This window comes from Eptatretus burgeri, chromosome 6 (assembly GCF_056783735.1).
Source record: "Eptatretus burgeri isolate ZD-2024b chromosome 6, Ebu_testis_v1, whole genome shotgun sequence".
Classification (NCBI taxonomy): domain Eukaryota; kingdom Metazoa; phylum Chordata; class Myxini; order Myxiniformes; family Myxinidae; genus Eptatretus; species Eptatretus burgeri.
The window spans coordinates 110,262,603-110,284,913 of NC_140966.1; the positions used below are offsets into that span (position 1 = coordinate 110,262,603).

The window sequence follows — 22,311 nt, forward strand, 5'->3', positions numbered from 1 at the left end:
AATTTTTGGACTACAACTTCACCTTTTGTCCTAGTTTCTTTCTGCCGGCATGATGAGCTGTATATTGGATAAAAAAAATAGCTTGATAATTGTACAAGGAAATGTTATTACCTCTGCCACTGACCATGGACGGAGGTTGTGTTTTCATCCCCGTCTGTCTGTCTGTTTGTCGATGAGCAGCACATCTCAAAAAGTTATGGATGGATTTGGATGAAATTTGGTGGACAGGTTGGTGTTTGACAATGACTAATTGATTAGATTTTTGTTGAACATGTGGATATGATGATGTTTTTTTTTTTTTTCAACCTTTCAAGTGATTCTTCACCATTGAGAGATGGGGGCCAAAAACGATTTAAAGTAGACTGGAGAAAATGTGTCAGAGATTTCTGACTCGTTCAGAGGAGGTCGGAAAAGTTGAGAAGTTGTCAATTTGGTTTTTCTTAAGCATTTCGGTATGCTGAATAAATTTCTGGAATGTGACGAGCATTTTTACCTCCGCCACCGAAGGTGGAAGGAGATTATGTTTTCACCCGTCGGTTGTTATCTCCATTTGCAGGTTTCAGGAGGTGGGCGGAAGTTCTCCCAGAACTCAAAACCTCTATCTCCTTTTTTGGAAAAGGATCATGATTCATGAACCAAATTGTCAACTGGTTCATCAATCTTTCTCCTTCACTGTTCGTGGCCCATGCTTCATGCACAGAATATGCTTTGCAGTGGAGGATGATTTCCTTCTCTAAGCTCCAGCTCGAGCTCTGTTCCTTTAATCCTCGCCGATTCGTCTCGAGCCTCGTAGTTGTTGGTTGTTGAACAGGTGACACCCTTTTTAGCTTTGGTGTAGAGCGCTGTCCTGTCATGAGGCAGGGATCCCCTTCCTCACTGGAGAAGGTGCAGTCATTGTCCTTTAGTCATTTTCTGTGCCTGATTGTCATTGTTTGGCTTATTTTTGCTACAGCCAGCCATTTTGCTTTCCCCAAGAGGGTGTGTGTGTGTGTGTGTGTGTGTGTGTGTGTGTGTGTGTGTGTGTGTGTGTGTGTGTGTGTGTGTGTGTGTGTGTGTGTGTGTGTGTGTGTGTGTGTGTGTGTGTGTGTGTGTGTGTGCGCGCGCGCGCGCGCTTAATATGGCACGTAACTATATGTATCCTTACTATAATTCATGGACCAGTGTTTGTGTGTGTGTGTTTGTTTATCGTGCTACTCCTACAGTTCAGTGCCAATTACATCCAGACTTGCTGCATAGGATCAGCATGGCCCCAATTAATGTATAGGGTTTTAAAAAAAAATATTTGCCGGTGGTCTTGGGAGGGAGGGTGGGGACACACATTCTCTATGTAAATGTGTATCATGTAGCGCTACCTCCAGGTGGAAGTCTCCACCATTTACAGTAAAGTATTCCTGTCCCCATATTTTACAGTGCAGTGAGGTGTTTTGAATTATAAGCAGTCGGTATGTTTTTGTTTCATGCATGTAATCTGGGTTTTCTTTTTCCATATTCAGAGCTGTCACATACCTTTATCTAGGTGGTGTATAGGTAACTATCAGAAGAATGTGCTGCATGGTTGGAACAAGATCGCCCGTAGGGCGGGTAATCTGCTATTATGTACAATATGTTACGTAAAATATGTGTATGGTCACATCGATATGTATGTATGCATGTATATAATATTTATAATATGTGTATAAATCACAATCGTGCATGTATGTGTGTTTATAAATCATGATTTAGGTTTATGTGTGTGCATGTGTACACGCCACCCCCACCGGTTGTCATCTCCACTCGAGAGACACGAAGACTGAATGTACCCTTCCCCATTCCTGAAGCATCCATCTGCATCACAGCAAGGAACCATGAATAATTGGACCAAGCTGTCTCCTTATCCATGCTGCGCTCAATGGAGCCTTCACCGGTCCTGAAGCATCGATCTTCCCCACAGCAAGAAACCACGACTCGTGGACCAAGCTGTCTCCTTATCCATGCTGTGCCCAATGGAGCCTTCACCGGTCCTGAAGCATCGATCTTCCCCACAGCAAGAAACCACGACTCGTGGACCAAGCTGTTGCGCCCAAGGAAGCCTTCCCCCGTACTGAAGCATCGATCTTCCCCACAATAAGGAATGACTCATGGAACAAGCTGTCTCCTTATCCATGCTGCGCCCAACGGAGCCTTCACCGGTCCTGAAGCATCGATCTTCCCCACAGCAAGAAACCACGACTCGTGGACCAAGCTGTTGTGCCCAAGGAAGCCTTCCCCTTTGCTGAAGCATCGATCTTCCCCACAACAAGGAATGACTCATGGAACAAGCTGTCTCCTTATCCATGCTGTGCCCAATGGAGCCTTCATCTGTACTGAAGCATCACCGATCCACGTGATTCGGCAGCCATATTGTAAAAAAAATAAAACCTGCAAAAATCTTCTTCTCTGAAGTGGCTGAACAGATTGAGGTGAAACTTTACACGTATGACCACCTGTCCATGAGGAACAAAAGGTTCACACATATGATGTCATTGGTCACATGGTTTGGCAGCCATATTGGATTTACCCCAAAACCTATAAATATACACCACTCAAAAGAAGTCCTGATGAGGGTCTGCAATCTCTGATTGCTCTTTTTCTTGTCTTTTGTGTCTTCTTGACAGAGAACACATAGTTTCAAGGCTTGCCCCTTTTAAAGCTACATACAGCTTCCATTATAAGGTCATATAAACGTCTGAGGTTTCAGTACCGGGCGTAGTGGCGTGCACCTGTAATCTGGCTACTCGGAGGCTTGGGTTGGAGGATCGCTTGAGGACGGGAGCTCTGCGCTGGGCCATGCTATGAGAGGGTGTAGGGCAGCCCAGAATCATGGCGAAACCCAATCCTTATCCCTGTGTCGTAAGAGGCGACCAGGGTTGCGTCAGGAAGGGCATCCGGCGTAAAACCTGTGCCAAATCAGTATGCGGATCATTATGGATGATCCGCTGTGGCGATCCCTAAGGGGAGCAGCCCAAAGACGAACAACAACACATCAATGTCTGAGGTTTCAACAATCTGCAACAGAAATCACACACGAAAGGTTGTGTTGGTGGTGTTGCCAGCTCGTTTGTCTCTGTCTGTCTGTCTGTCTGTCTGTCTTTGTCACACTATTTTTGGCCACAGTTTTCAAGCAATCATTCTGAAATTTTTGGTGTATGTACTAGACCGGCCAAGGACAGCAATGCTTAATTTTGGTGAAGATTCAAATCCGGATCCGAAGCGATTCTTCACCATTGAGAGATCGGGCCAAAAACGATAAAAAGAACAATATCTCAAAATAATTAGGATGGATTCGGATGAAACTTACAGATTGGGCGTGTGACGAGGACGAATCGATTCAATTTTGATGAAGATCTGAATCCAGATACGAGAATTATTTATTTTTTAAGTGATTCTTCACCATTGAGAGCTGGGGCTAAAAACGACGTATAGCACAATATCTCAAAGGGTTATGGATGGAATCACACAAAACTTGGTGCACAGGTTGGGAGTGTGACAAGGAAGAATTGATTCAATTGTGAAGAACCTCGTCTCGATCTGGATATGAGAATTATTTAATTTTTAACTGATTCTTTACCATTGAGAGATGGGGCCAAAAACTATGTATGGCATGTTATCTCCAAAAGTTGTGGACGGCTTGTGACAAAACGAGGTGGGAGAGTTGGTTGAGTAGCAAGAATAAGCTGATTAGATTTTGGTTAAGGTCCGGATTCAGATCCAGCCCATCAGTGGGATACAAAATGTGAACTGTTCATCCTGGCGGAGGTATGCGCTCCACTGAGTGCCATTCCGTTTCGTCAAGTGTCGCTCTATGAGTTTTTTTTTTTTCCATTTTGTCTGTTTGTCCGCACAAAACATGAGTTTGCATTGTCATTTTCTCTGCATTGTCGGATTGAGATGAAATTTTCATCATCAGAGCTACGACTCCTGTGGAATGTTTTTAATGATAATTATGATGTCATAGGCCATATGTTGTTGCAGCCAAGTTTGAAAAAAGGAATGGACCTTTGTAACTCCAAAACCGCACTATGGAAAACAAATTTGAAACTTGCGACATGGCATGGGGAATAAGTATGATTTTTAGCTCACCTGGAAAGTAGTTCTGGGGACCTCATGGGATAGTGCATCGTCCTCATGGGATAGTGAAAATTTTGAGGGTCATCTTGGGACAAATTGGTCGACAGAAAAAAAAAATTGATGACGTCATCGGTCACGTGGTTCATTGAAAAAAAAAAGCCAAAAACCATTAATAAATCTTCCTATCCGAAACAGCTAAACAGATCAAGGTGAAACTTTACAGGTCTGACCGCCTATCCATTCGGAACAAAAAGTTCCCCACCGATGACGTCATCGGTCATTGTTTGGCGGCTGTGATTTTTTTTTTCTTTTTTCTTAAAGAATAGACATTTAAAAATCTTCCTCTCCAGAACGGCTTGACAAATCGAGGGGAAACTTCACGCACATGTTTCCCAAGGCTTAGGGATACCAGGGTGTCCACGAACAATTTGTTGATCACATGGTCTGGCAGCCATATTGGATTGAACGAAAATCTTTGAAAAATTCCTTCTCTTGAATCTTCTTGAATTGATTCTTGAATCTTCCTTCTCTTGAATCAGTCGACGTGAATCTTCACAATTATGATCTAGTAGTGATGGGGATACACACTGATGAGCTAAAACATTGTGACCACTGACAGGTGAAGTGAATAACATTGATTATCTTGTTACAATGGCACCTGTCAAGGGGTAGGATATATTAGGCAGCAAGTGAACAGTCAGCTCTTGAAGTTGATGTGTTCGATGCAGGAGAAATGGGCAGGAGTAAAGACCTGAGCGACTTTGACAAGGGGCAAATTGTTATGGCCAATCGACTGGGTCGGAGCATCTCTGAAACGGCAAGGTTTGTGGGGTTCTCCCGGTCAGCAGTAGTGAGTACCTACCGACAGTGGTCCGAGGAGGGACAAACCACAAACCGGGACAGAGTGTTCGGCGCCCAAGGCTCATCGATGCGCGAGAGCAACGAAGGCTATCCCATCTGGTCCGAACCGACAGAAGGTCTACTGTGGCACAAGTCACAGAAAAGTTTTAATGGTGGTCACTGGAGGAATGTGTCACAATCCACAGAGCATCGCACCCTGCTGCGTATGGGGCTGCGGAGCCGCAGACCGGTCAGAGTGCCCATGATGATCCCTGTCCACCGTCGAAAGCGCCTACAATAGGCATGCCAGCGTCAGAACTGGACCTTGGAGCAGTGGAAGAAGATCGCCTGGTCCGATGAGTCCCGTTTTCTTTTAGATCACCTGGATGGCCGTGTACGTGTGCGCCGTTTACCTGGGGAAGTGATGGCACCAGGATGCACTGTGGGAAGACGACAAGCCGGTGGAGGGAGTGTGATGCTCTGGGCAATGTTCTGCTGGGAAACCCTGGGTCCAGCCATTCATGTGGACGTCAATTTGACACGTGTCGCCTACCTAAATTTCATTGCAGACCAGGTACACCCTTTCATGGCAATGGTATTCCCTGTTGACAGTGGCCTCTTTCAGCAGGATAATGTGCCGTGCCACACTACACACATTGTTCGGGAATGGTTTGACGAACAAGATGAAGTGTTTACGGTGTTGCCCTGGCCTCCAAATTCTCCAGATCTCAATCCGATTGAGCATCTGTGGGATGTGCTGGAACGACAAGTCTGATCCACGACGGCTCCACCTCGCAACTTACAGGACTTGAAGGATCTGCTGCTAATGTTTTGGTACCAGATACCACATGACACCTTCAGAGGTCTTGTAGAGTCCATGTCTCGGCGGGTCGGCACTGTTTTGGCGGCACACGGAGGACCAACAGCATATTAGGCAGGTGGTCATAATGTTTTGGCTCATCGGTGTATGTATATATGTATATATTATTTCAACCTGATTTGATGCATAGTGTGGCAGCCAGAATTATTTAATTTTTATTTTTTGAATAAGACTCACTTGGCTGCACCTGGATGAGTTTGAGGGTTAGGTAGAGATGTAGCAGCTGAAACCCGAATCCTATTCAGGTTCCTCCTGATGACTCCATTTTTGCTTTTTGCTTTTAATTACGCAACACACCAGTACACAAACACCACACAAAATACACCACATAAAACCACACAAATACCACACAAAACAAGTCCTGGCGAGGGTCTCCAATCTCTGATTGCCCTTTCTTGTTTATTGTGCTGTACTTGCTTGAGTTTCTCCCCCCCCCCCATGTCATTGCTTCAATAAATCTGACTTGATCTTGGGTGAATTCTGGTTGTCCTCACTGCTTTGTTCGGTGGTTTAGGCCTATTCTAGGACCAGTGTGGTGCGATTATAATTACAACCACTTAGATCACATTACGTGCCCTCACCGTTTGCTCGGCTCGATTAGGAGGCATGGACTTCGATCGGTGTAACATCCAGCTGGTTCCATGGTTTTAGCATGGTAATGGAGCAAATGGGCCCAGGAACGGTAATGCAGTCAACAGATGGCTGATGTTTGTCCCCCCCCCCCCAATGAACTAAACTTGGTATTATTATTATTATTATTATTATTATTAGGGTACCCTGTGAGTACAGGGTACCCTATTGTTTTTCTTCTGTTTATTATTACGCATTATTATTATTATTTTTCCGCCGGCATTTTGCACCCTTTTTCGCTTTAAAAATCATTTTCTCTGGGACACTAAGTCCGATCGACAGGAAATTTTTACCATAGTATGTATCTTTTTTGATAGCACAATCCCATTATAATTATGACGTCATTGGTCACGTGGTACGGTCGCCATCTTGAAAAAAGCGATAAACTTTGGACATCTGTATCTCGGAAACCGTGCAATGGAAAATTTTTTCGTTTGATACATTTTACTAAGCTCCCTATGGGGAACACGTGTGATTTTTCGTGACGTCATAGGTGAAGCGATATACCGGTGAAAATTCGTCAAGTAGAACGCTGTACAGGAAAAATCTGAAAAATTTTGAGCATCATCTACGCCTAAAATCACTGACGAAAATGTTTTTCTTGACGTCATCGATGACGTATTTCGGCCGCCATCTTGTTTTTTAGTGTTTTTTTTTAAAAAATCTTCTTCGCCAGAAGGGCTGGACAGATTAAGGCGAAACTTTACAAGTACATTCCCCCTGATGTCCTCTTTCAAGTTTGTTAATTTGTTGTTGATATGTCACATGGTTTGGCGGCCATCTTGAAAAAACCCTAAAACCTTCAAACATCTTCTTCTCCAGAAGCGCTGGTCCCATGAAGGCGAGATTTCACAAGTATATTCGTGAGATCCATGCGATGCAAGCTTGTTAATTTCGAAGTGATAGGTCACATGGTTTGGCCGCCATGTTGGATTTAAGAAAAATATTAAATAATGTTTTCTCTGGTATTTCATAAGCCATCGAAGCGAAAATTTGCAAGTGCCTTCCTCCCTCAACTCTGCATACATGGTAAAAAAATTTTCCCTCAGAAGTCACATGGTTTGGCGGCCATCTTGGATAGAAAAATAGACCTTATCCGATTTTCACGAAACTTCACAAACTTGTTCAGGTCGACGATGGAAAGCAGAATTTAAATTTATGATATCATAGGTCACAAGGTTCGGCAGCCATCTTGGATTGAAAATGAATAAATTTTAAAAATCTTCTTCTCCAGAAGGGCAAGACAGATGAAGACGAAACTTCACACATATATTCCCCATGAGGTCCTTTCTCAAGTTTGTTAATTTGTTCTTGATCGGTCACATGGTTTGGCGGCCATCTTGAAAAAACCCGAAAACCTTCAAACATCTTCTCCAAAAGCGTTGGCCCAATGAAGGGGAGATTTCAGAACTATATTCGGGACAGGAAGGCGATATAAGTTTGTTAATTTCGAATTGATAAGTCACATGGTTTAGCCGCCATCTTGGATTTAAGAAAAATATTAAATAATGTTTTCTCTGGAACCGCTTAACCAAACGAATCAAATTTGTAATTATCATCAAGCAGGCAGTATGCACGCTTGGTAAAAATTATGATGTCACACGTCACATGGTTTGGTGGCCATCTTGGATTGAAAAACGCACCTTTACTGATTAACACGAAACTTCACTTACGTGTTCCAATACCCAGTTGGAAGCAGAATGTAAATTTCTGATGTCATAGGTCACATGGTTCGTCAGCCATCTTGGATTGAAAAACAATATCTTCAAACGTCTTTTTCTCTGAAACGGCTGAACAGATCCAGGCGAAACTCCACCACTATGACCGCCTCTCCATGACGAATAAAAAGTTCTCACCCCCTTTTGAGGTACGATGCAACGTTTGGCAGCCATATTGGATTGAAGGAAAAATATTAATTAATGTTTACTCTGGAACTACTGCATCAATAAATGCGAAACATCAAGGTTATGGTGGAACGCTCATGCGGAATGAGGGTTTGAAATTTCAACGGGATCGGGCCCAGGGTTTGGCAGCCATGTTGGTTTTAAGAAAAATATTAAATAATGTTTTCTCTGGAACTGCTTAACCTGGAGAAGCGAAAATTTTGCAGTTATCATCCACCATCGTGTTTGCACACGTGGTGCAAATTATGACATCACAAGTCACATGGTTTGGCCGCCATCTTGGATTGAAGGATAAATATTAATTAATGTTTACTCTGGAACCGCTGCCTCTATATATGCGAAACTTCACATTTATAATTCAGGTGACATGCAAAACAAAAGTTTAAAATTTTAACCTGATCGGTCACGCGGTTTGGGAGCCAGAATTATTTAATTATTTGAATCTGGAAGCCAGTAATAAGGAAATTGAACGCTTTGTGCTGCCCGGTTCGTAACTCGTCTGTTCCGCGCCGTCTCGAAGCAGGCCTGTGTTTGTATCACCATTAAATAATGTTTTCTCTGGCACCGCTTATCCGATAAATGCGAAACTTTGCGACTATGATTTAAGTCTCATGTTGTATCAGTTGTGTCAAAGGCGGACGGACTGGGTACCCGGTCATCACTGCCAGCAGTTATAAAGTGGCAGCTCTAGTTATTATTATTATTATTATTATTATTATTATTCATTTATTGTTGTAGTATCTATCTCACATTCAAGGTAATGACATGAGGAGACACAAATGTTTATGAAGTGTGTGTGTGTGTGTGTGTGTGTGTGTGTGTGTGTGTGTGTGTGTGTGTGTGTGTGTGTGTGTGTGTGTGTGTGTGTGTGTGTGTGTGTGTGTGTGTTACACTTGTACGCAGGGACACACCAAATGAACTTCCTGTTCTCGTCGGGTTGAGCAGTGCTCAATCAGGGTGCTCCATTTCGGTCCTTGGTGATAACTTGTTCTGTGCCATACGGTAAACTTCTTCACTTGTAACATGCTGCATCACAACAATTTTTCTTTGATTTGTTCATCAGACTTTAGCTTGTTTTATTTTTCAGCCAATGTTCACCATAAACAACAGCTTCATGGGCATTTATGCTTTATGTATGCTTAATGGGCACGGAACATCCGGTTGCTTTGGATGAGTTTAAAAAAGAAAGCAAATACAAAAGATTTTTTTACCTTTTATTTGGAAAAATTATTTGATCAACTATGAACTTCATCTGATTTTGTTGATTTTATTTTTCATTCAAACTTTCGCCGACATTTATTGAACTCCAAGTTGTTACACAGAGCTCTTGTTGCGGAGAGGCCTCTGACTAGTCTGAAATGTGAGAGCAACAAACATTGTGTTTCAGTCTCATCGTGGGAGATTGCAATGGTGTTGAGAGCTCAATATTTCACAGAATCCAGGAGATACAGATGTAATGCTGGGGCCCTGGCCCGTAGCAGAGAGCAGTAGTCCATCGAGTTAGGGACAAAGGCCTTGTAGGCTGTGAGTAGTTTTTGATATTTTTTCTGAAGGAATGACTTGGAATGATGGAGGATGTCCTTTCTTTAACTTGGTCAACCGAGGAGAGGTCATGGCTAATGGTGAGGCCCAAGATGTTTTTGAGCCTCTTCCTGTCGTTCACCATAGAATAGATAGGTGGATTTGTTTGAGGATGCTGCCAGCGAGACAGTGTGAGACTGAACATGTCCTTCATCCTTGAAAATATACCAATTTGTCGGACTTGCATCAAATTGATTCCAGATCAGCAAAGTGGCGTAGCTGTCTCTCAGTGTGTTGGGGGAATTGTACGACACAATTGAGTCTTCTGCAAAAGCTTTGCTGTGGATCACTTACCACTTGCATTCCATTTGATGAAGTGTCTACCTTTTGGATATATGTAGTCAATCGGACAGTGGAGCAAAAATTGGTTCTGTGCTGGTGTGTTTTGTTTTGTCAATAATAATGGTGGTAAGATGAGGGGAATCAAAGAAGTGAGGTTCAGAGAAGCTTTCTTGATTAATATAAGTACTCAAAAAACGGAGTAAGTTCAGATGTCGATGGGGAAATCAAATTAGAAAGTAGGTCTTCTTTTACTTGTAGTCCACCAGTACAAATATTTTTGTTGAGAATTGAGGCTCTCATTGGAGCGAGAGCACAAAACGGATCAGGACATAACAGAACAAAAATAGTGGAAGGGGGGGGGGAGGTTGGGGGGTCAGGTCAGGTATGGGAGCATGCGCCAGAGCAGCGAGTCACTGTGTCCACTTTCCGCCGGTACTCCAGGAGCCTCCGTCTGGCCATCCCCCAGGCAGATGCCTGGCCCATCCCCATCTCCTTGAGATGCCGATCAACCTGCTGCAACCATGAGGCACGTGGTCGGCCCGTTGGCCTCCTCCGCTCACAAGACTCCCTTGCTGAGAGAATCTGGTGAGCAGGATCAGTGTCAGGAAAACGAGCCACATGTCCATACAGCCGTAGCTGACGCTCACGGACTATGCAGGTAACAAATCTCATTTGAGTCTCTCAGCAACCACTCGTTGGACACGTCCGACCAGAGATAGCCAAGGATTCTCCGAAGAGACCTGGTACCAAAGGAATTAAGTCTCCGTCTCAGATCCTTGGTCAGAGTCCAAGTCTCGCATCCATAGAGCAAGACTGGAAGCACCAAGGACCTGAAGACTCAGACTTTCGTCCTCCCGCACAGGTACCAGCAGCGCCACACCCCATTATCCAGTGAATCCATGAATCCCCAGGCCCGACCCAGACGTCTATTGACCTCTGACTCACAGCCAGCAGAGACATGAATATCACTGCCAGGCCAAGTGAATCTCTCCATGACCTCAACATCCTCACCACAAACAGGCACAGACAGGACAGCAGCATCCAAGATGTCATTGATAGCCTGGATTTTAGTTTTGACCCAGGAAACCTGTAATCCCAGCGGCTTCGACTCCTCGTTCAGCACCTCGAGGGCCCCCAAAAGGATATCTAAAGTGTCCGCAAAGATGACTGCATCATCTGCGAATTCAAGGTCCGAGATCTTGACATTCCCAAACGATGCACCACAGCTTGATCTCTCCGACATCCTCCCCAGAATCCAGTCCATACAAGTGCTGAAAAGTGTGGGGGCCAGTACGCACCCCTGACGAACTCCGGTAACAACTGGAAATAAGTCAGAGATGTTACCACCACATCTCACAGCACTCTCAGAGTACCAGAGGAGAGTTCAGACATCAGATCGATCAGTTTTGGTGGCACCCCACGAAGACCTAGAATCCTCCAGAGGGCATCCCAATTTACTGAATCAAATGCTTTACAGAGATCAACAAAGGCTGCAAGCAGCCCCTGCCGAAACTCTCGTCTGCGTTCGGTGAGGACACCAAGAGCAAGGATACGGTCAATCATTGACCTCATTGGTGTAAAGCCTGACTGTTCTGGATGCTGGTGTTCAAGCAGATGGTGGCGAACCCTATCAAGAATTATCCGAGCAAAGACCGCGCCCGGAACTGAGAGCAGCGTCACCCCTCGGTCGTTGTTGCAGTCTTGGTGATCACCCTTCCCTTTCCAGAGAGGGACAACAAGGCCCCTCTTCCAGTCAGTTAGGATGATGCCTGTGTTCCAGGCAGAGCACAGAACTTCATGCAACGACACGAGTGCTGCATCTCCACCAGCCTTGAGAAGTTCGCCTTGATGCCACAGATCCCTGGAGCTTTACCCCATTTCAACCAGTTCACCGCAGCCTGTGTTTCCACAAGCGAAGGTGGACCACAGTTGATTGGAGGGTCAGCAACAGGGATTGTAACACCCCTGACTTCCAACTCGACAGCTGGTGGATCAGCCAGGTACAACCGCTCAAAGTAACCGGCCCGGCGGACCTTCACTTCGGACTCCTCTGTCAAGAGCCTATCACCCTCTGCTCTACCTGCAGTACACCGAGGGATCGGCTTGGATGAACGCAATGCGCGAATTCCCCTGTAAGCAGGACGAGAATCACTTGACCACAGTTGATGCTCTACCCCCTCACAGATTTCTCGCACATAGGCCTCCTTGTCCACCCTTAGCGCACGTTCAGTTTTATGCCTCAGCTCCCTGAACAGCACAGCTCTGCCATTCAGCCTGGCCCTGTTACCGCCAGCACCTACTTGAGAGACAAAATTCTTCTTTGCCCAATGGTGAGTTTAAAGACGTCCATTGGCAACATCAAGGACGGTGGTCTTGAAGGCACTCCACAACTCTTCAGGACCTCCCAAAGCACCCATACCCCCCAAATCTCCACTCAGCTTGTTCGCAAACTCCTCAGCTACCCTCTCATCCTTGAGCTTGCCAACATCCAGCCTAGGCTGGGATGGTACCATTCTCCTGGATTTAAGGTGCAACTTCAGAGTTGCTACAACAAGCCGGTGGTCAGTATTGAGGAACTGAACACTCCGGTAGACCCTGCAGTTCTGGATCATCCTCCAGCGACCATCAACGAGGACATCGTCAATCTCCTTTGCCACACCGCCAGCGTTGGAATACCAAGTCCAGCGATGAGCTTGTGGGCGCTGAAACCATGAACCAGCCACCCTAAGTCCATGACTTCTTGCAAAGTCAAGGAACTTAGTGCTATTCTGGTTCATAGTTCCTGACCCATGGGGACCAACACACGTCTCATAGCCATCCCTATCAGTTCCAGTCGATGCATTGAAATCCCCCCAGATGAGAAGTGTGTCTCGTCTGGGGTACTGATCAACCACAGACTCGAGCGTGGCGTAGAATGCATCCTTTACGGTGAGATCACTCGCCTCAGTCGGAGCATAAACAGAGACCAGGGAAATGATACCCAAGGAGTGACGAATCCTTAATCTCATAATACGCTCGTTGACCGGTGTTATCCCAATTATCATTGGGGTCAGCTTATTGGACACAGCTACAGCAACTCCTTGGGAATGGTAACCATCAGAGCGACCAGACCAATAGCATATGTAACCACCCACCATGATCTTGCCGTAATCCGGTCTCCGAATCTCAGAGAGTGCTGCAATACCGATGTCCAAACGCTTGAGCTCAGATGATAACAGAGACAGGTGATCATCCTCTCTTAGGGATAGGACATTCCAGGCACCCACCTGAAGGGACCGCCTCGGGTTAACCCAAGTCTGGTGGATGACACTTCCACACCACTCCAACACACTCTCCCACAATCTGATCCGGGAATGTTACCCCCGTGGTTTCCCTCATATCATCAAAGATTGGGGGTCCCGAAGGCTTTGCCACAATCCCGTAATCCGGTGAGCTGCCCTGCGAAGGGAAGCTGCACAGGAGGTACTCCCACGGAGTGGGTTTTCAGATTTCTTTGCGTTTTTGTGTTTTGCGGAATGAAGGGTTTTACGGTGGCCGGAGTGCAAATCCTGCCACCAACCTCCTAATAAAAAGTAACCCAATTGCAGGACGTCCGCAGACACAGTTGGGCACTAGATATGGATGGCCGTTGCCTCACAAGAAGCTCCTCCGCCCTTTGACAGGTTTTGTTTTTGTCCTGCTGGGTGTCCGTTTCCAAACACCTTCCTCACCAAAAAAACCTGGTGGTTTTTTGACCTGGGGAGGGGGGGGGACACAAACAGCAGGATCAAAGGGGACCTGGATGGAAAGGATATGGGGAATAATGAGATTAGGGGTGGGGGGGAGGAAGAGCAGACATGGGAGGTGAACAAGCTGGATCACTGAAGTGGTCAGTGCAAACTCTCAATCACAGAAGTGGAAGGGAAAATTGGAGCAGAAGCAGAAATGACAAAAAAAACAAAAAAATAACAGAGTGGGTTGATTGAGCAGGAAAAAAAAAAAACCCGATAACCTGGGGAATACTTGGCTCTCAATCGAAGTCACTTTGAAGTCAATCGAAGCATTGTGGTGCTGTCACTTCTGGAATAACAACATCGGAACAAAATCAACGTGAACAATGCTGAGTAAGACATGAATGCCACCATCCATGTTGAACTGATGGACCGAGATATATCATCTATTTTTTTTTTTTTGTATACCTTGTCGAGGCTCGTATGAGAGCTAACACACAACACACAGCAAGGAGGCATGAGACAAGAGGGGTAGGAGTGGGAAGCACAAAACAGTGGGGAACAGAGACATTAGGAGATCTGTGGAAGGGAGAGGGATGGGGTGAGGAACATGGGGAACATAAGATGGACATTACAGGGACTTTCAGGAAAGAAAGCAGGGAATTTGAAGGAGGTGGGCTTGGGGTGGATTAACGGGGGGGGGGGGGGAGAAAAGATCGAGGATTTGGATGGGGGATGATAAGAGGCGGTGGTGAACAACTGTTTTAAAGGCCTGGAGGGAAGAATGGGATTGAAGAGAGTGTAGGAGTTTGTTCCATAAGTGGGGGAAAAAGAGGAATGAAAGAGTGAAGGTGAGCAGTGATTCTTGATTTTGGTAGTTTCACCAGAAGGGTGTCGATGGCGGACCTTGAGCACCCTGCAGAAATGTGGGGGGGGGTATCTCAGACAGACAGAGCAGGGGGGGCATGGCCAGAGAGGAGACAGTAGACAGAAAGACCACTGACCTGCCTGCGGTGAGAGACCAATGATACTAAAAGCCTTGGTTTCCACAGCATGAAGCAGGACCGCCCCCCCCCCCCCCGAAGAGAGAGATAGAGAGATAGAGAGATAGAGAGATAGAGATATAGAGATATAGAGATATAGAGATATAGAGATATAGATAGATACTCCATCAGGCTTCGGATGAAAGCTTTGTATGTGGTCAGGAGCTCAGGTGTGCCAAGGAAGGACTTTGTACGACGTAGGATGCCTGGTCGGCGACTGGCTCTGGAGGCCAGGCTGGAAATGTGGCTTTCCCAAGAAAGGTCATGGCAGATAGTGAGACCCAGATGCTTGAAAGAAAGGACTTCTAGAGGATTGTTGAGAAAGTGGATGGAGGGGTGGTTTCCAGAAGGTCCTTTCGGAGAGACATCGTGAGGGTTTGAGATTTGTCAGGATTGAAAGTCATGTTCCATGTGTTGGACCAGCTTGTGATTATATCCAGGTCTGCAGAGAGTGAAGAGGTTGCTGCCTGCCGATCGAAGGGATGGCAGAGGGTGGTGTCATCATCAAAGACATAAAGAGGATTTTCCAGGGAATCTGAGAGATCATTGATGAAAACCAGAAAAAAAAAACACAGGACAAAAACACTGCCTTGAGGAACTCCAGCCTGGACAGGAAGAGGAGATGAGAGAACTCCTTTAACAGCCATGCGTTGACCGACAGGAGAGGAAGTAGATTGCGAGCTACGAGTGGAGATTGCCTTTGATACCATCAGAAGAGAGTTTGTTGAGCACTGTGCAACGTCAGACCGTATCAAAATCTCGCGATATGTCAAGGCGAGGTGGCTCTGATCTCATGTTTCACATTTAGGACCTCCATCCATTGTTGGGAAAGCAGAAGTAGCATGTACAGGGTAGCATGTCCTGATCTGAATCCAAATTGATGATCAGAAATCAGGCCATTGGAGAGGAGGGAGGATTTAATGTCAGATGTGATGATGGATTCCATAACCTTGCTGATGATTGGGAGAAGGCTGATTGGTCTGTCGTTGTAGGGATCTGTTTTTGCACCTTTTTATGCAGGGTTAATGTTTGCTGATTTCCAAGCAGATGGTTGATGACCTTGAGCAAATGAGAGGGTGAATAGAACAGAGAGAGGGTGAGCAAAAGCAGAGGAGCAGGTTTTTAGGACACGTGGGCTGATGCCGTCTGGACCGGTTGCAGAATCTGAGTCGAGGTTTGACAACAAGCTCTCTCACCTTGTCAGGAGAAAAGGACACAGAGTCCAGGGACAGTTGGGTGCGACTGGGTCAGGTGGGTACAGAAAGCGATGGGTTTGGGATACAAGATTTTGATGCAAACACGGAGTTTAGACATTCAGCCTTTTCACTTGCAGTGTCAGCTGTGCAGCTATTTGAGGTAAGGGAGGGGATGGAGGAGGAAAATACACCAGAAACAGACTTAACCAGATGCCACCAGGATTTGGAGGTGGGAGACAGGTTTGAGAGAGGTGGGAAGCCTGGTGTTGGCGTAGTGGTTAGGGTAGCGGATTGGGATCCAAAAGGTCCTGAGTTCAAGCCCCGTTGGCCGCTTGAATTAATACACAGCAGGAGGTTGACTCAGCCTGTCATCCTTCCGAGGTCACCGAAATGAGTACCAGTGTACTGGGCCGGTGTATGCCCCAGTTAGAATAGGTGTACCATATCCCTGTGTCATAAGAGGCGACCAGGGTTGCGTCAGGAAGGGCATCCGGCGTAAAACCTGTGCCAAATCATTATGCGGATCATAACGGATGATCCGCTGTGGTGACCCCTAACGGGAGCAGCCGAAAGAAGAAGACAGGTTTGAGAGTTCAGACTTGAGATGAGAAAGATGATGTTTCCTGGCTCTCCTCAGGGTAGACACACTTGTTGTGGGATTTGCCTTCCATGAGACGAAGGCAAGTTGTTTCCGGACAACTGCCTCGCCACAAGCTTCAGTGAACCAAGGGTGGGAGGAAGGGTAGGAAAACTGAAGATGAGAGTGAGGAGGAAGAGGAAGTGCAAATTTTTTTTAATGAATTTCTTTGAAAATTCCCAGGATGAGTTGATGTCGGTGAGAATAGAAATGGGAGACCAGTCGAGAAGTTTGATGGCTGCTTGAAGTCCCTGCCTGTTGGCCTGAGTGAAATGCCAGACTCATTGGCGCCGAGGTGGTTCTCTCGTAACGGCCATAGAGATGTTTACTTTCACAAGAATAAGGTCAGATGAACGGATTGGTGCAGAATAATAGCATGCATTAGCAGGGAAATTGGTCAAAATCAGATCCAGAAGAGATGGAGTTCCATTTGGCTGAGAACCGGGTCGTGAAGTTGACAGCTTGTGTCAGTCCCAACGTGTCGCAGAAGTCCTTTGCTGAAGTGCCATGACGGGTGAGAAAGGTGCCCACTCCCAGTCAACTCGCATGATTACAGTTGAAGTCACCACATATGAGGAAGAGAGAGTTCGGATGAGAGGATAAAAGTTGGTTCATGTTCTCGGATAGTGAGGTGCAACTGGAGTCATCACTGTTTGGTGGACGGTACAACACACATGTATGCATGAGGTGGGAATGGCGAGGAAGCCAGAGCTGGAGGTATTCCCGGGGGTGTGTGGGAGTGAGGGCAGTGCATGGAGAGTGAAGAATTGAGGTTATGATAAAGAGAGCCACTCCGCCGTCAGGATGAGGCTCAGGTCTGTCATACCGGAGGAGGGAGTAACCAGGGAGAGATACTAGGGAGTCAGAGACGTCTTGGAGGCGGAAAGTTTATTTTAAGCAGATTATGTCTGGTTTGTCAGAGGCAACTTGTATGGAGAGATCAGGCAGGTTGGAGCAAAGGCCCGATATGCTTGAGGTCCACACTGTTAAAGAAGGGGGAGGAGAGGAGGCTTTGGGTGCAGGGGTGGGGAGGGGTGGGGTGGTTGGACGAGGTGGAGAGGGGAGGTCTGGAGCGTTGTTGACAGTGTGTAGGAGATTGTAGAAGAGCTTGGAGAGAGGGCTGGATGGGGAGGACGACAAAAGGTTCGGTTGTGATGGGACGAGGCACAGTGGGAAGTGGGAGATTGGAGGAGGTGGAGGAATGAGTTGGAAGAGAGAGGGTGGGTGAAGGAGGCAGCATTGTGGATGTGAGTGCGGCAGCTTTGAGAAGGGTGAATGAAGGGGGAGATTTGAAGGGGAGGGGTTAGGGTGAAGATTTGAAGGAGAAGGGTGAGGGGGAAACTTGGAAGGGAAAGAGAGTGAAGTATGCTTTGAAGAGGGAGGAGGCTGCTGATTTCAGAGGGGGGAGGGGTGAGAGAGAAGCTTTGAGATGGAGGGGAGACGAAGAGAGCAGGCATGGCCATGGGGGAGGAAGGAGGATGGAGAATGGAGAGGTCAGGAGAGGAGAAGGATGAGACTGGGTAGTGGTGTGGTAAAGATGGGAGCGGGTGGCGGAGTAGCAAGATTTGAGGGGTTGGGAATAGGGGGAGGTGTGGTGAGAAGAAAGAGCATGTTTGAGATTTTGAGGAGTGTAGTGAATGAGAAAGTGAGATATTTGTGATGATGGAACGGAGCCCACAGATGTTTGAACACCACACAGTTTGGGACACCAGAGGGGGAGCTGTGAGTGAAGCAGAGGATAGTGCAGAGATGCTGAGAAAGGAGGCAGGACGAGGGGCAAGTTTGGAGGAGTAAGGAGGGGGTATAACAAGGAAGGACTTCGGAGGTAGACTTAGAGGTGGGATGAATTTACACTGAAGTTGGAAAAAAAAAAAGAAGAAACAAAGAACGATTGATGGAACACAAACATGCATTGCAAACTGGAATTTAATTTTTTTTTCGCTTTCACAGCGATCCCGCTGTTTAATTATTTTTGTTGCGCTCAATAAAGTTACACTTTCAGTACCTTCCTTAATTTTTTTCTTCACTCAATATAATGCTCCAAACAGTTAAAAAAAAAAAGAGTAAAGTTTCATGCTTTGTCAATTTCACATAATTATTCTTACTAGTACGTGCTCATACGTGCATGGCTGTACGTGCAAAAAAAAACATTCAAACAACCACACAGGCCGTTCCTTCGCTCTCGTAAACGACGACTGGATTGGGGCATTGTGTTTATCTATAAATGTGCATAAGAAATCGAGAAATTATTATAATACAGTAAGTCATCAGTATCCGGAAGTGGTGCGTGCCCGTACGGAATGTTCACATGCATTCCACGAATTATCGCTTGCATTGAAGTAACAACTGCTGTGATACTTACACACACAGAGTTAATTAAAATCCAAATTAAAATCAAGTTTACCTCCCTGTCTTTGCTTGCCATGACATTCGCTGCCATTGACCATTGCCACTCCTACGCCACGGTAACTAAATGGCGCTCTTTCCCCATCGGCCATGCCTACGCAGCAACGTGTCTTGTCATTGGTTTGGTAAATTAATGGCCATAACTTGGGAAGCACTTGTCCGATTATTATCAAATCTTGAAACGGCACATCCTCAGGTCCCCAGAAATATACCTGGCAAGTTTCAATTAGATCGGACCAGTGGTTGTCGAGAAACAGCGGACACACACACACACACACACACACACACACACACACACACACACACACACACACACACACACACACACACACACACACACACACACACACACACACACACACACACACACACACACACACACACACACACATTTATTATTATAAAAGATGTTTATGCGATGCAGATTTGTCTTCCAGGCTGTTGCTGCTTCGGCAAAAGCGTGAAGGACGTATAAAGGATAGAACAAAGGCCGAGGAGCTGGAGCGGAAGTTGTCACAAATTGGAACTGAGCTCGGTTATTCCACAGATCAGAAATCGAAGAGCTTGAAAGCTCGAGACAGGAAGGTGGGTCTGTTTTTATTTTAAATTGTACTGACTGGTTTTCGTTGCATTGAACCGAGGGAACCTGTAATGTAACTGGAGTTTGTGTTTTTTTTTCCATGTTATTTTGGGTGGAAAGTACAGGAGAAAGATGCTCTTCTCGTCTTGGGGGATTTCAATGCATCGACTGGCACTGATGTAGTCTGTGAGATAGGTGTCGAATTTCGAGGTTTGATTACCAAAAGGAGTGGCGAGGCCCCACTGTGTTTTTTTTCAGTTCGCCTCGTCCCTAGAATGTCTGAAACAATGTGATGGACATCTGGGCTCCACAGTTAAACACCCTTTTGGTGGTCATTTTCCAAGATGGCCACCTATGTGTGACATATCTCTGAAAGTTGACCTTAACTTTTTAAATGATTGATGTGAGGCATATGAAACCTGTTGTATTGATGATGACGAAATGTGTTCATTATAGAATTTGCATTTGACAGTGCATGCTATTATTGCTATATAAACCATTTCGCTAACTTGAACTTAAGATATTTGAGAAAATAGGTTCGAAATGGGCAACCAAAATTGTCCTGAAAACCAACTTTTATCTCTGCTATCATTGTATTAACGCGGCGACCCGTTGCTTCGTTGATGGACCAATTAGTCATGCTCTTTGCCAAAAAATTTGGGCGAAAAGGAGAAGGAAAGGAAGACAAATGTACCCATGCATAGAGTGCTTTAACCCTGACTCCCCACCCCCTCCCCGTCTCCCTCCTCATATACCGCTCCACCCCCCCCCCCCATTTGACCCCCGTTCATCCTGATGTTCCCTTTCCACTAGAAATGTCACACAAAATGACAGGCCCCTGCGGGGTTTTTTTGTTTGTTTGTTTGGGTGGGGGGGGGGGTTAGGGGTGGTGGAGAAGTGAATGAAAACAAATTTACCCGTGCAAAGAATGCTTTAACCTCAGCGTTGCCCAGGTAAAAATGGAAATTTTAATACCTTCTGCCGCCACCACTAGGTGGTGCCTCACGGTACAAATTTACATCTGTAATTTACACCCCTCCCCCACCAGCCCGCCCCCACACACTCCCGTGTGAGGCTGCAGCCACATAGCCTATGTTAACTCCCACACACCGTGTGTTTGCATCACGAGCTTGGAGTGTGTAACTTAAAAGATGTGACCGAGCATAAGGAACAAAGCCAGAGAGACAGAGACAGATATAAAAAGGTCCAAGTGGTCTAAAGCTCTAAATGGTCAAGGGTATAATATGTCTGAAGGGTGTAAAGGGTCTGAATGGTGTTAAGGTCTGAGGGGTCGAAAGGGACTTGAGCAGTGTAAAGGTCTAAAGGTTCGAGGGATCAAAGGGTATCAAATGTCTTCAGGGGGAAGGGATCTAAAGGTGTCTAAAGTGTTAAAACGGTCTTCAATGTAAAATACATATTGAGGGTCTTAAAGGGTCTCATGCGTCTTGTGGGTCTTTTTTAATATTTTGAGTCCTCACGGTCCTTGGGGTATTATGGGTCTTTTGGGTCCTCAAGGACTTTTGTGTCATCTGCTTCTTTTGGTTATTTTGGGATCTTCAATGGTGTTCTCAACGGTTATGGGGTCTCAGCGGTCCAAAGGGTTGAAAAGTACATTCCAATAGTACGTAATTATCAGACATACGTGTGTGAAGTCAGGGTGCAATTGACACACACACACACACACACACACACACACACACACACACACACACACACACACACACACACACACACACACACACACACACACACACACACACACACACACACACACACACACACACACACACACACACTTTTGGAATCTTTTTTTTTATTACAGAAAGTATAAAAGAAACAAGTAATAAACAATTTCAATCAATGTAGATGAACAATTAAGGAACAGGAATACATGACTCATTAAAGTGGCAAAGATGATTAATCTCCCTCCACCTTGCACAAAACTTCAACTTTGCACCATTTCTTCAAGAAATCATTAACTTGAGACATCTATCGGTAAAAATGAAATTCAAGTTTAAGACGGGGCACGTACAGAGCATTTAAAGGCGAGCAAGGCACTGCATTCTGAATTAACACCCAAAATCATTCTCTTTCGAGGAATGAATATCGAGAGCTTTACTTCAGCGAGCAGGAAATTTGCAACTTGAGATCCGACATTCTTGCAAGATACAGGCACACAGTAAACAAAATAATGGAAAGAAAAGCACAAACCAAATCTCTGGAAAAGAAAATTCAAGAGTTGAAAAAGCGGAACCAGCCTTTGGCATCCAACATAAGCATGGAAAATGTCCTCGGAGTGTCGGCAAAAAGGACATTCATCAGATAAGGCAAGGTTCAGTCTTTTAAAAAAAAAAACACGTTTGAAGGTAAGGAGTGGTGTGGGAGCCTCCACTCTGTGTCTCCAGCATGTTTTGACACAGGTGACGTCTACATGGAGGACCAGACAGGAGATGATGAAACCCCTGTGGGCAGAAGTTCTTTCCAGTGGGTGGTCAGTGTACTATCGCGGTTGGCAGAAATAACACCATTAAGACAT

General features: G+C 45.7%; 1 protein-coding gene across 6 annotated transcripts in view; it reads left to right on the top strand.

Moving 5' to 3' along the window:
- Nucleotides 1-22,311, top strand: part of HPF1 (histone PARylation factor 1) — a 67,504-nt gene that overhangs the window by 27,556 nt on the left and 17,637 nt on the right. For all 6 annotated transcript variants that reach the window (XR_015059590.1, XM_085886721.1, XM_085886724.1 and 3 more), the window contains 2 exons: nt 9,244-9,342; nt 19,633-19,780. Coding sequence is in view for 5 of the 6 variants with exons in the window: in XM_085886721.1 (XP_085742847.1) it covers nt 9,244-9,342; nt 19,633-19,780 (247 nt within the window). In the remaining variant the exon portion in view is untranslated. The remainder of the gene's footprint in view (nt 1-9,243; nt 9,343-19,632; nt 19,781-22,311) is intronic.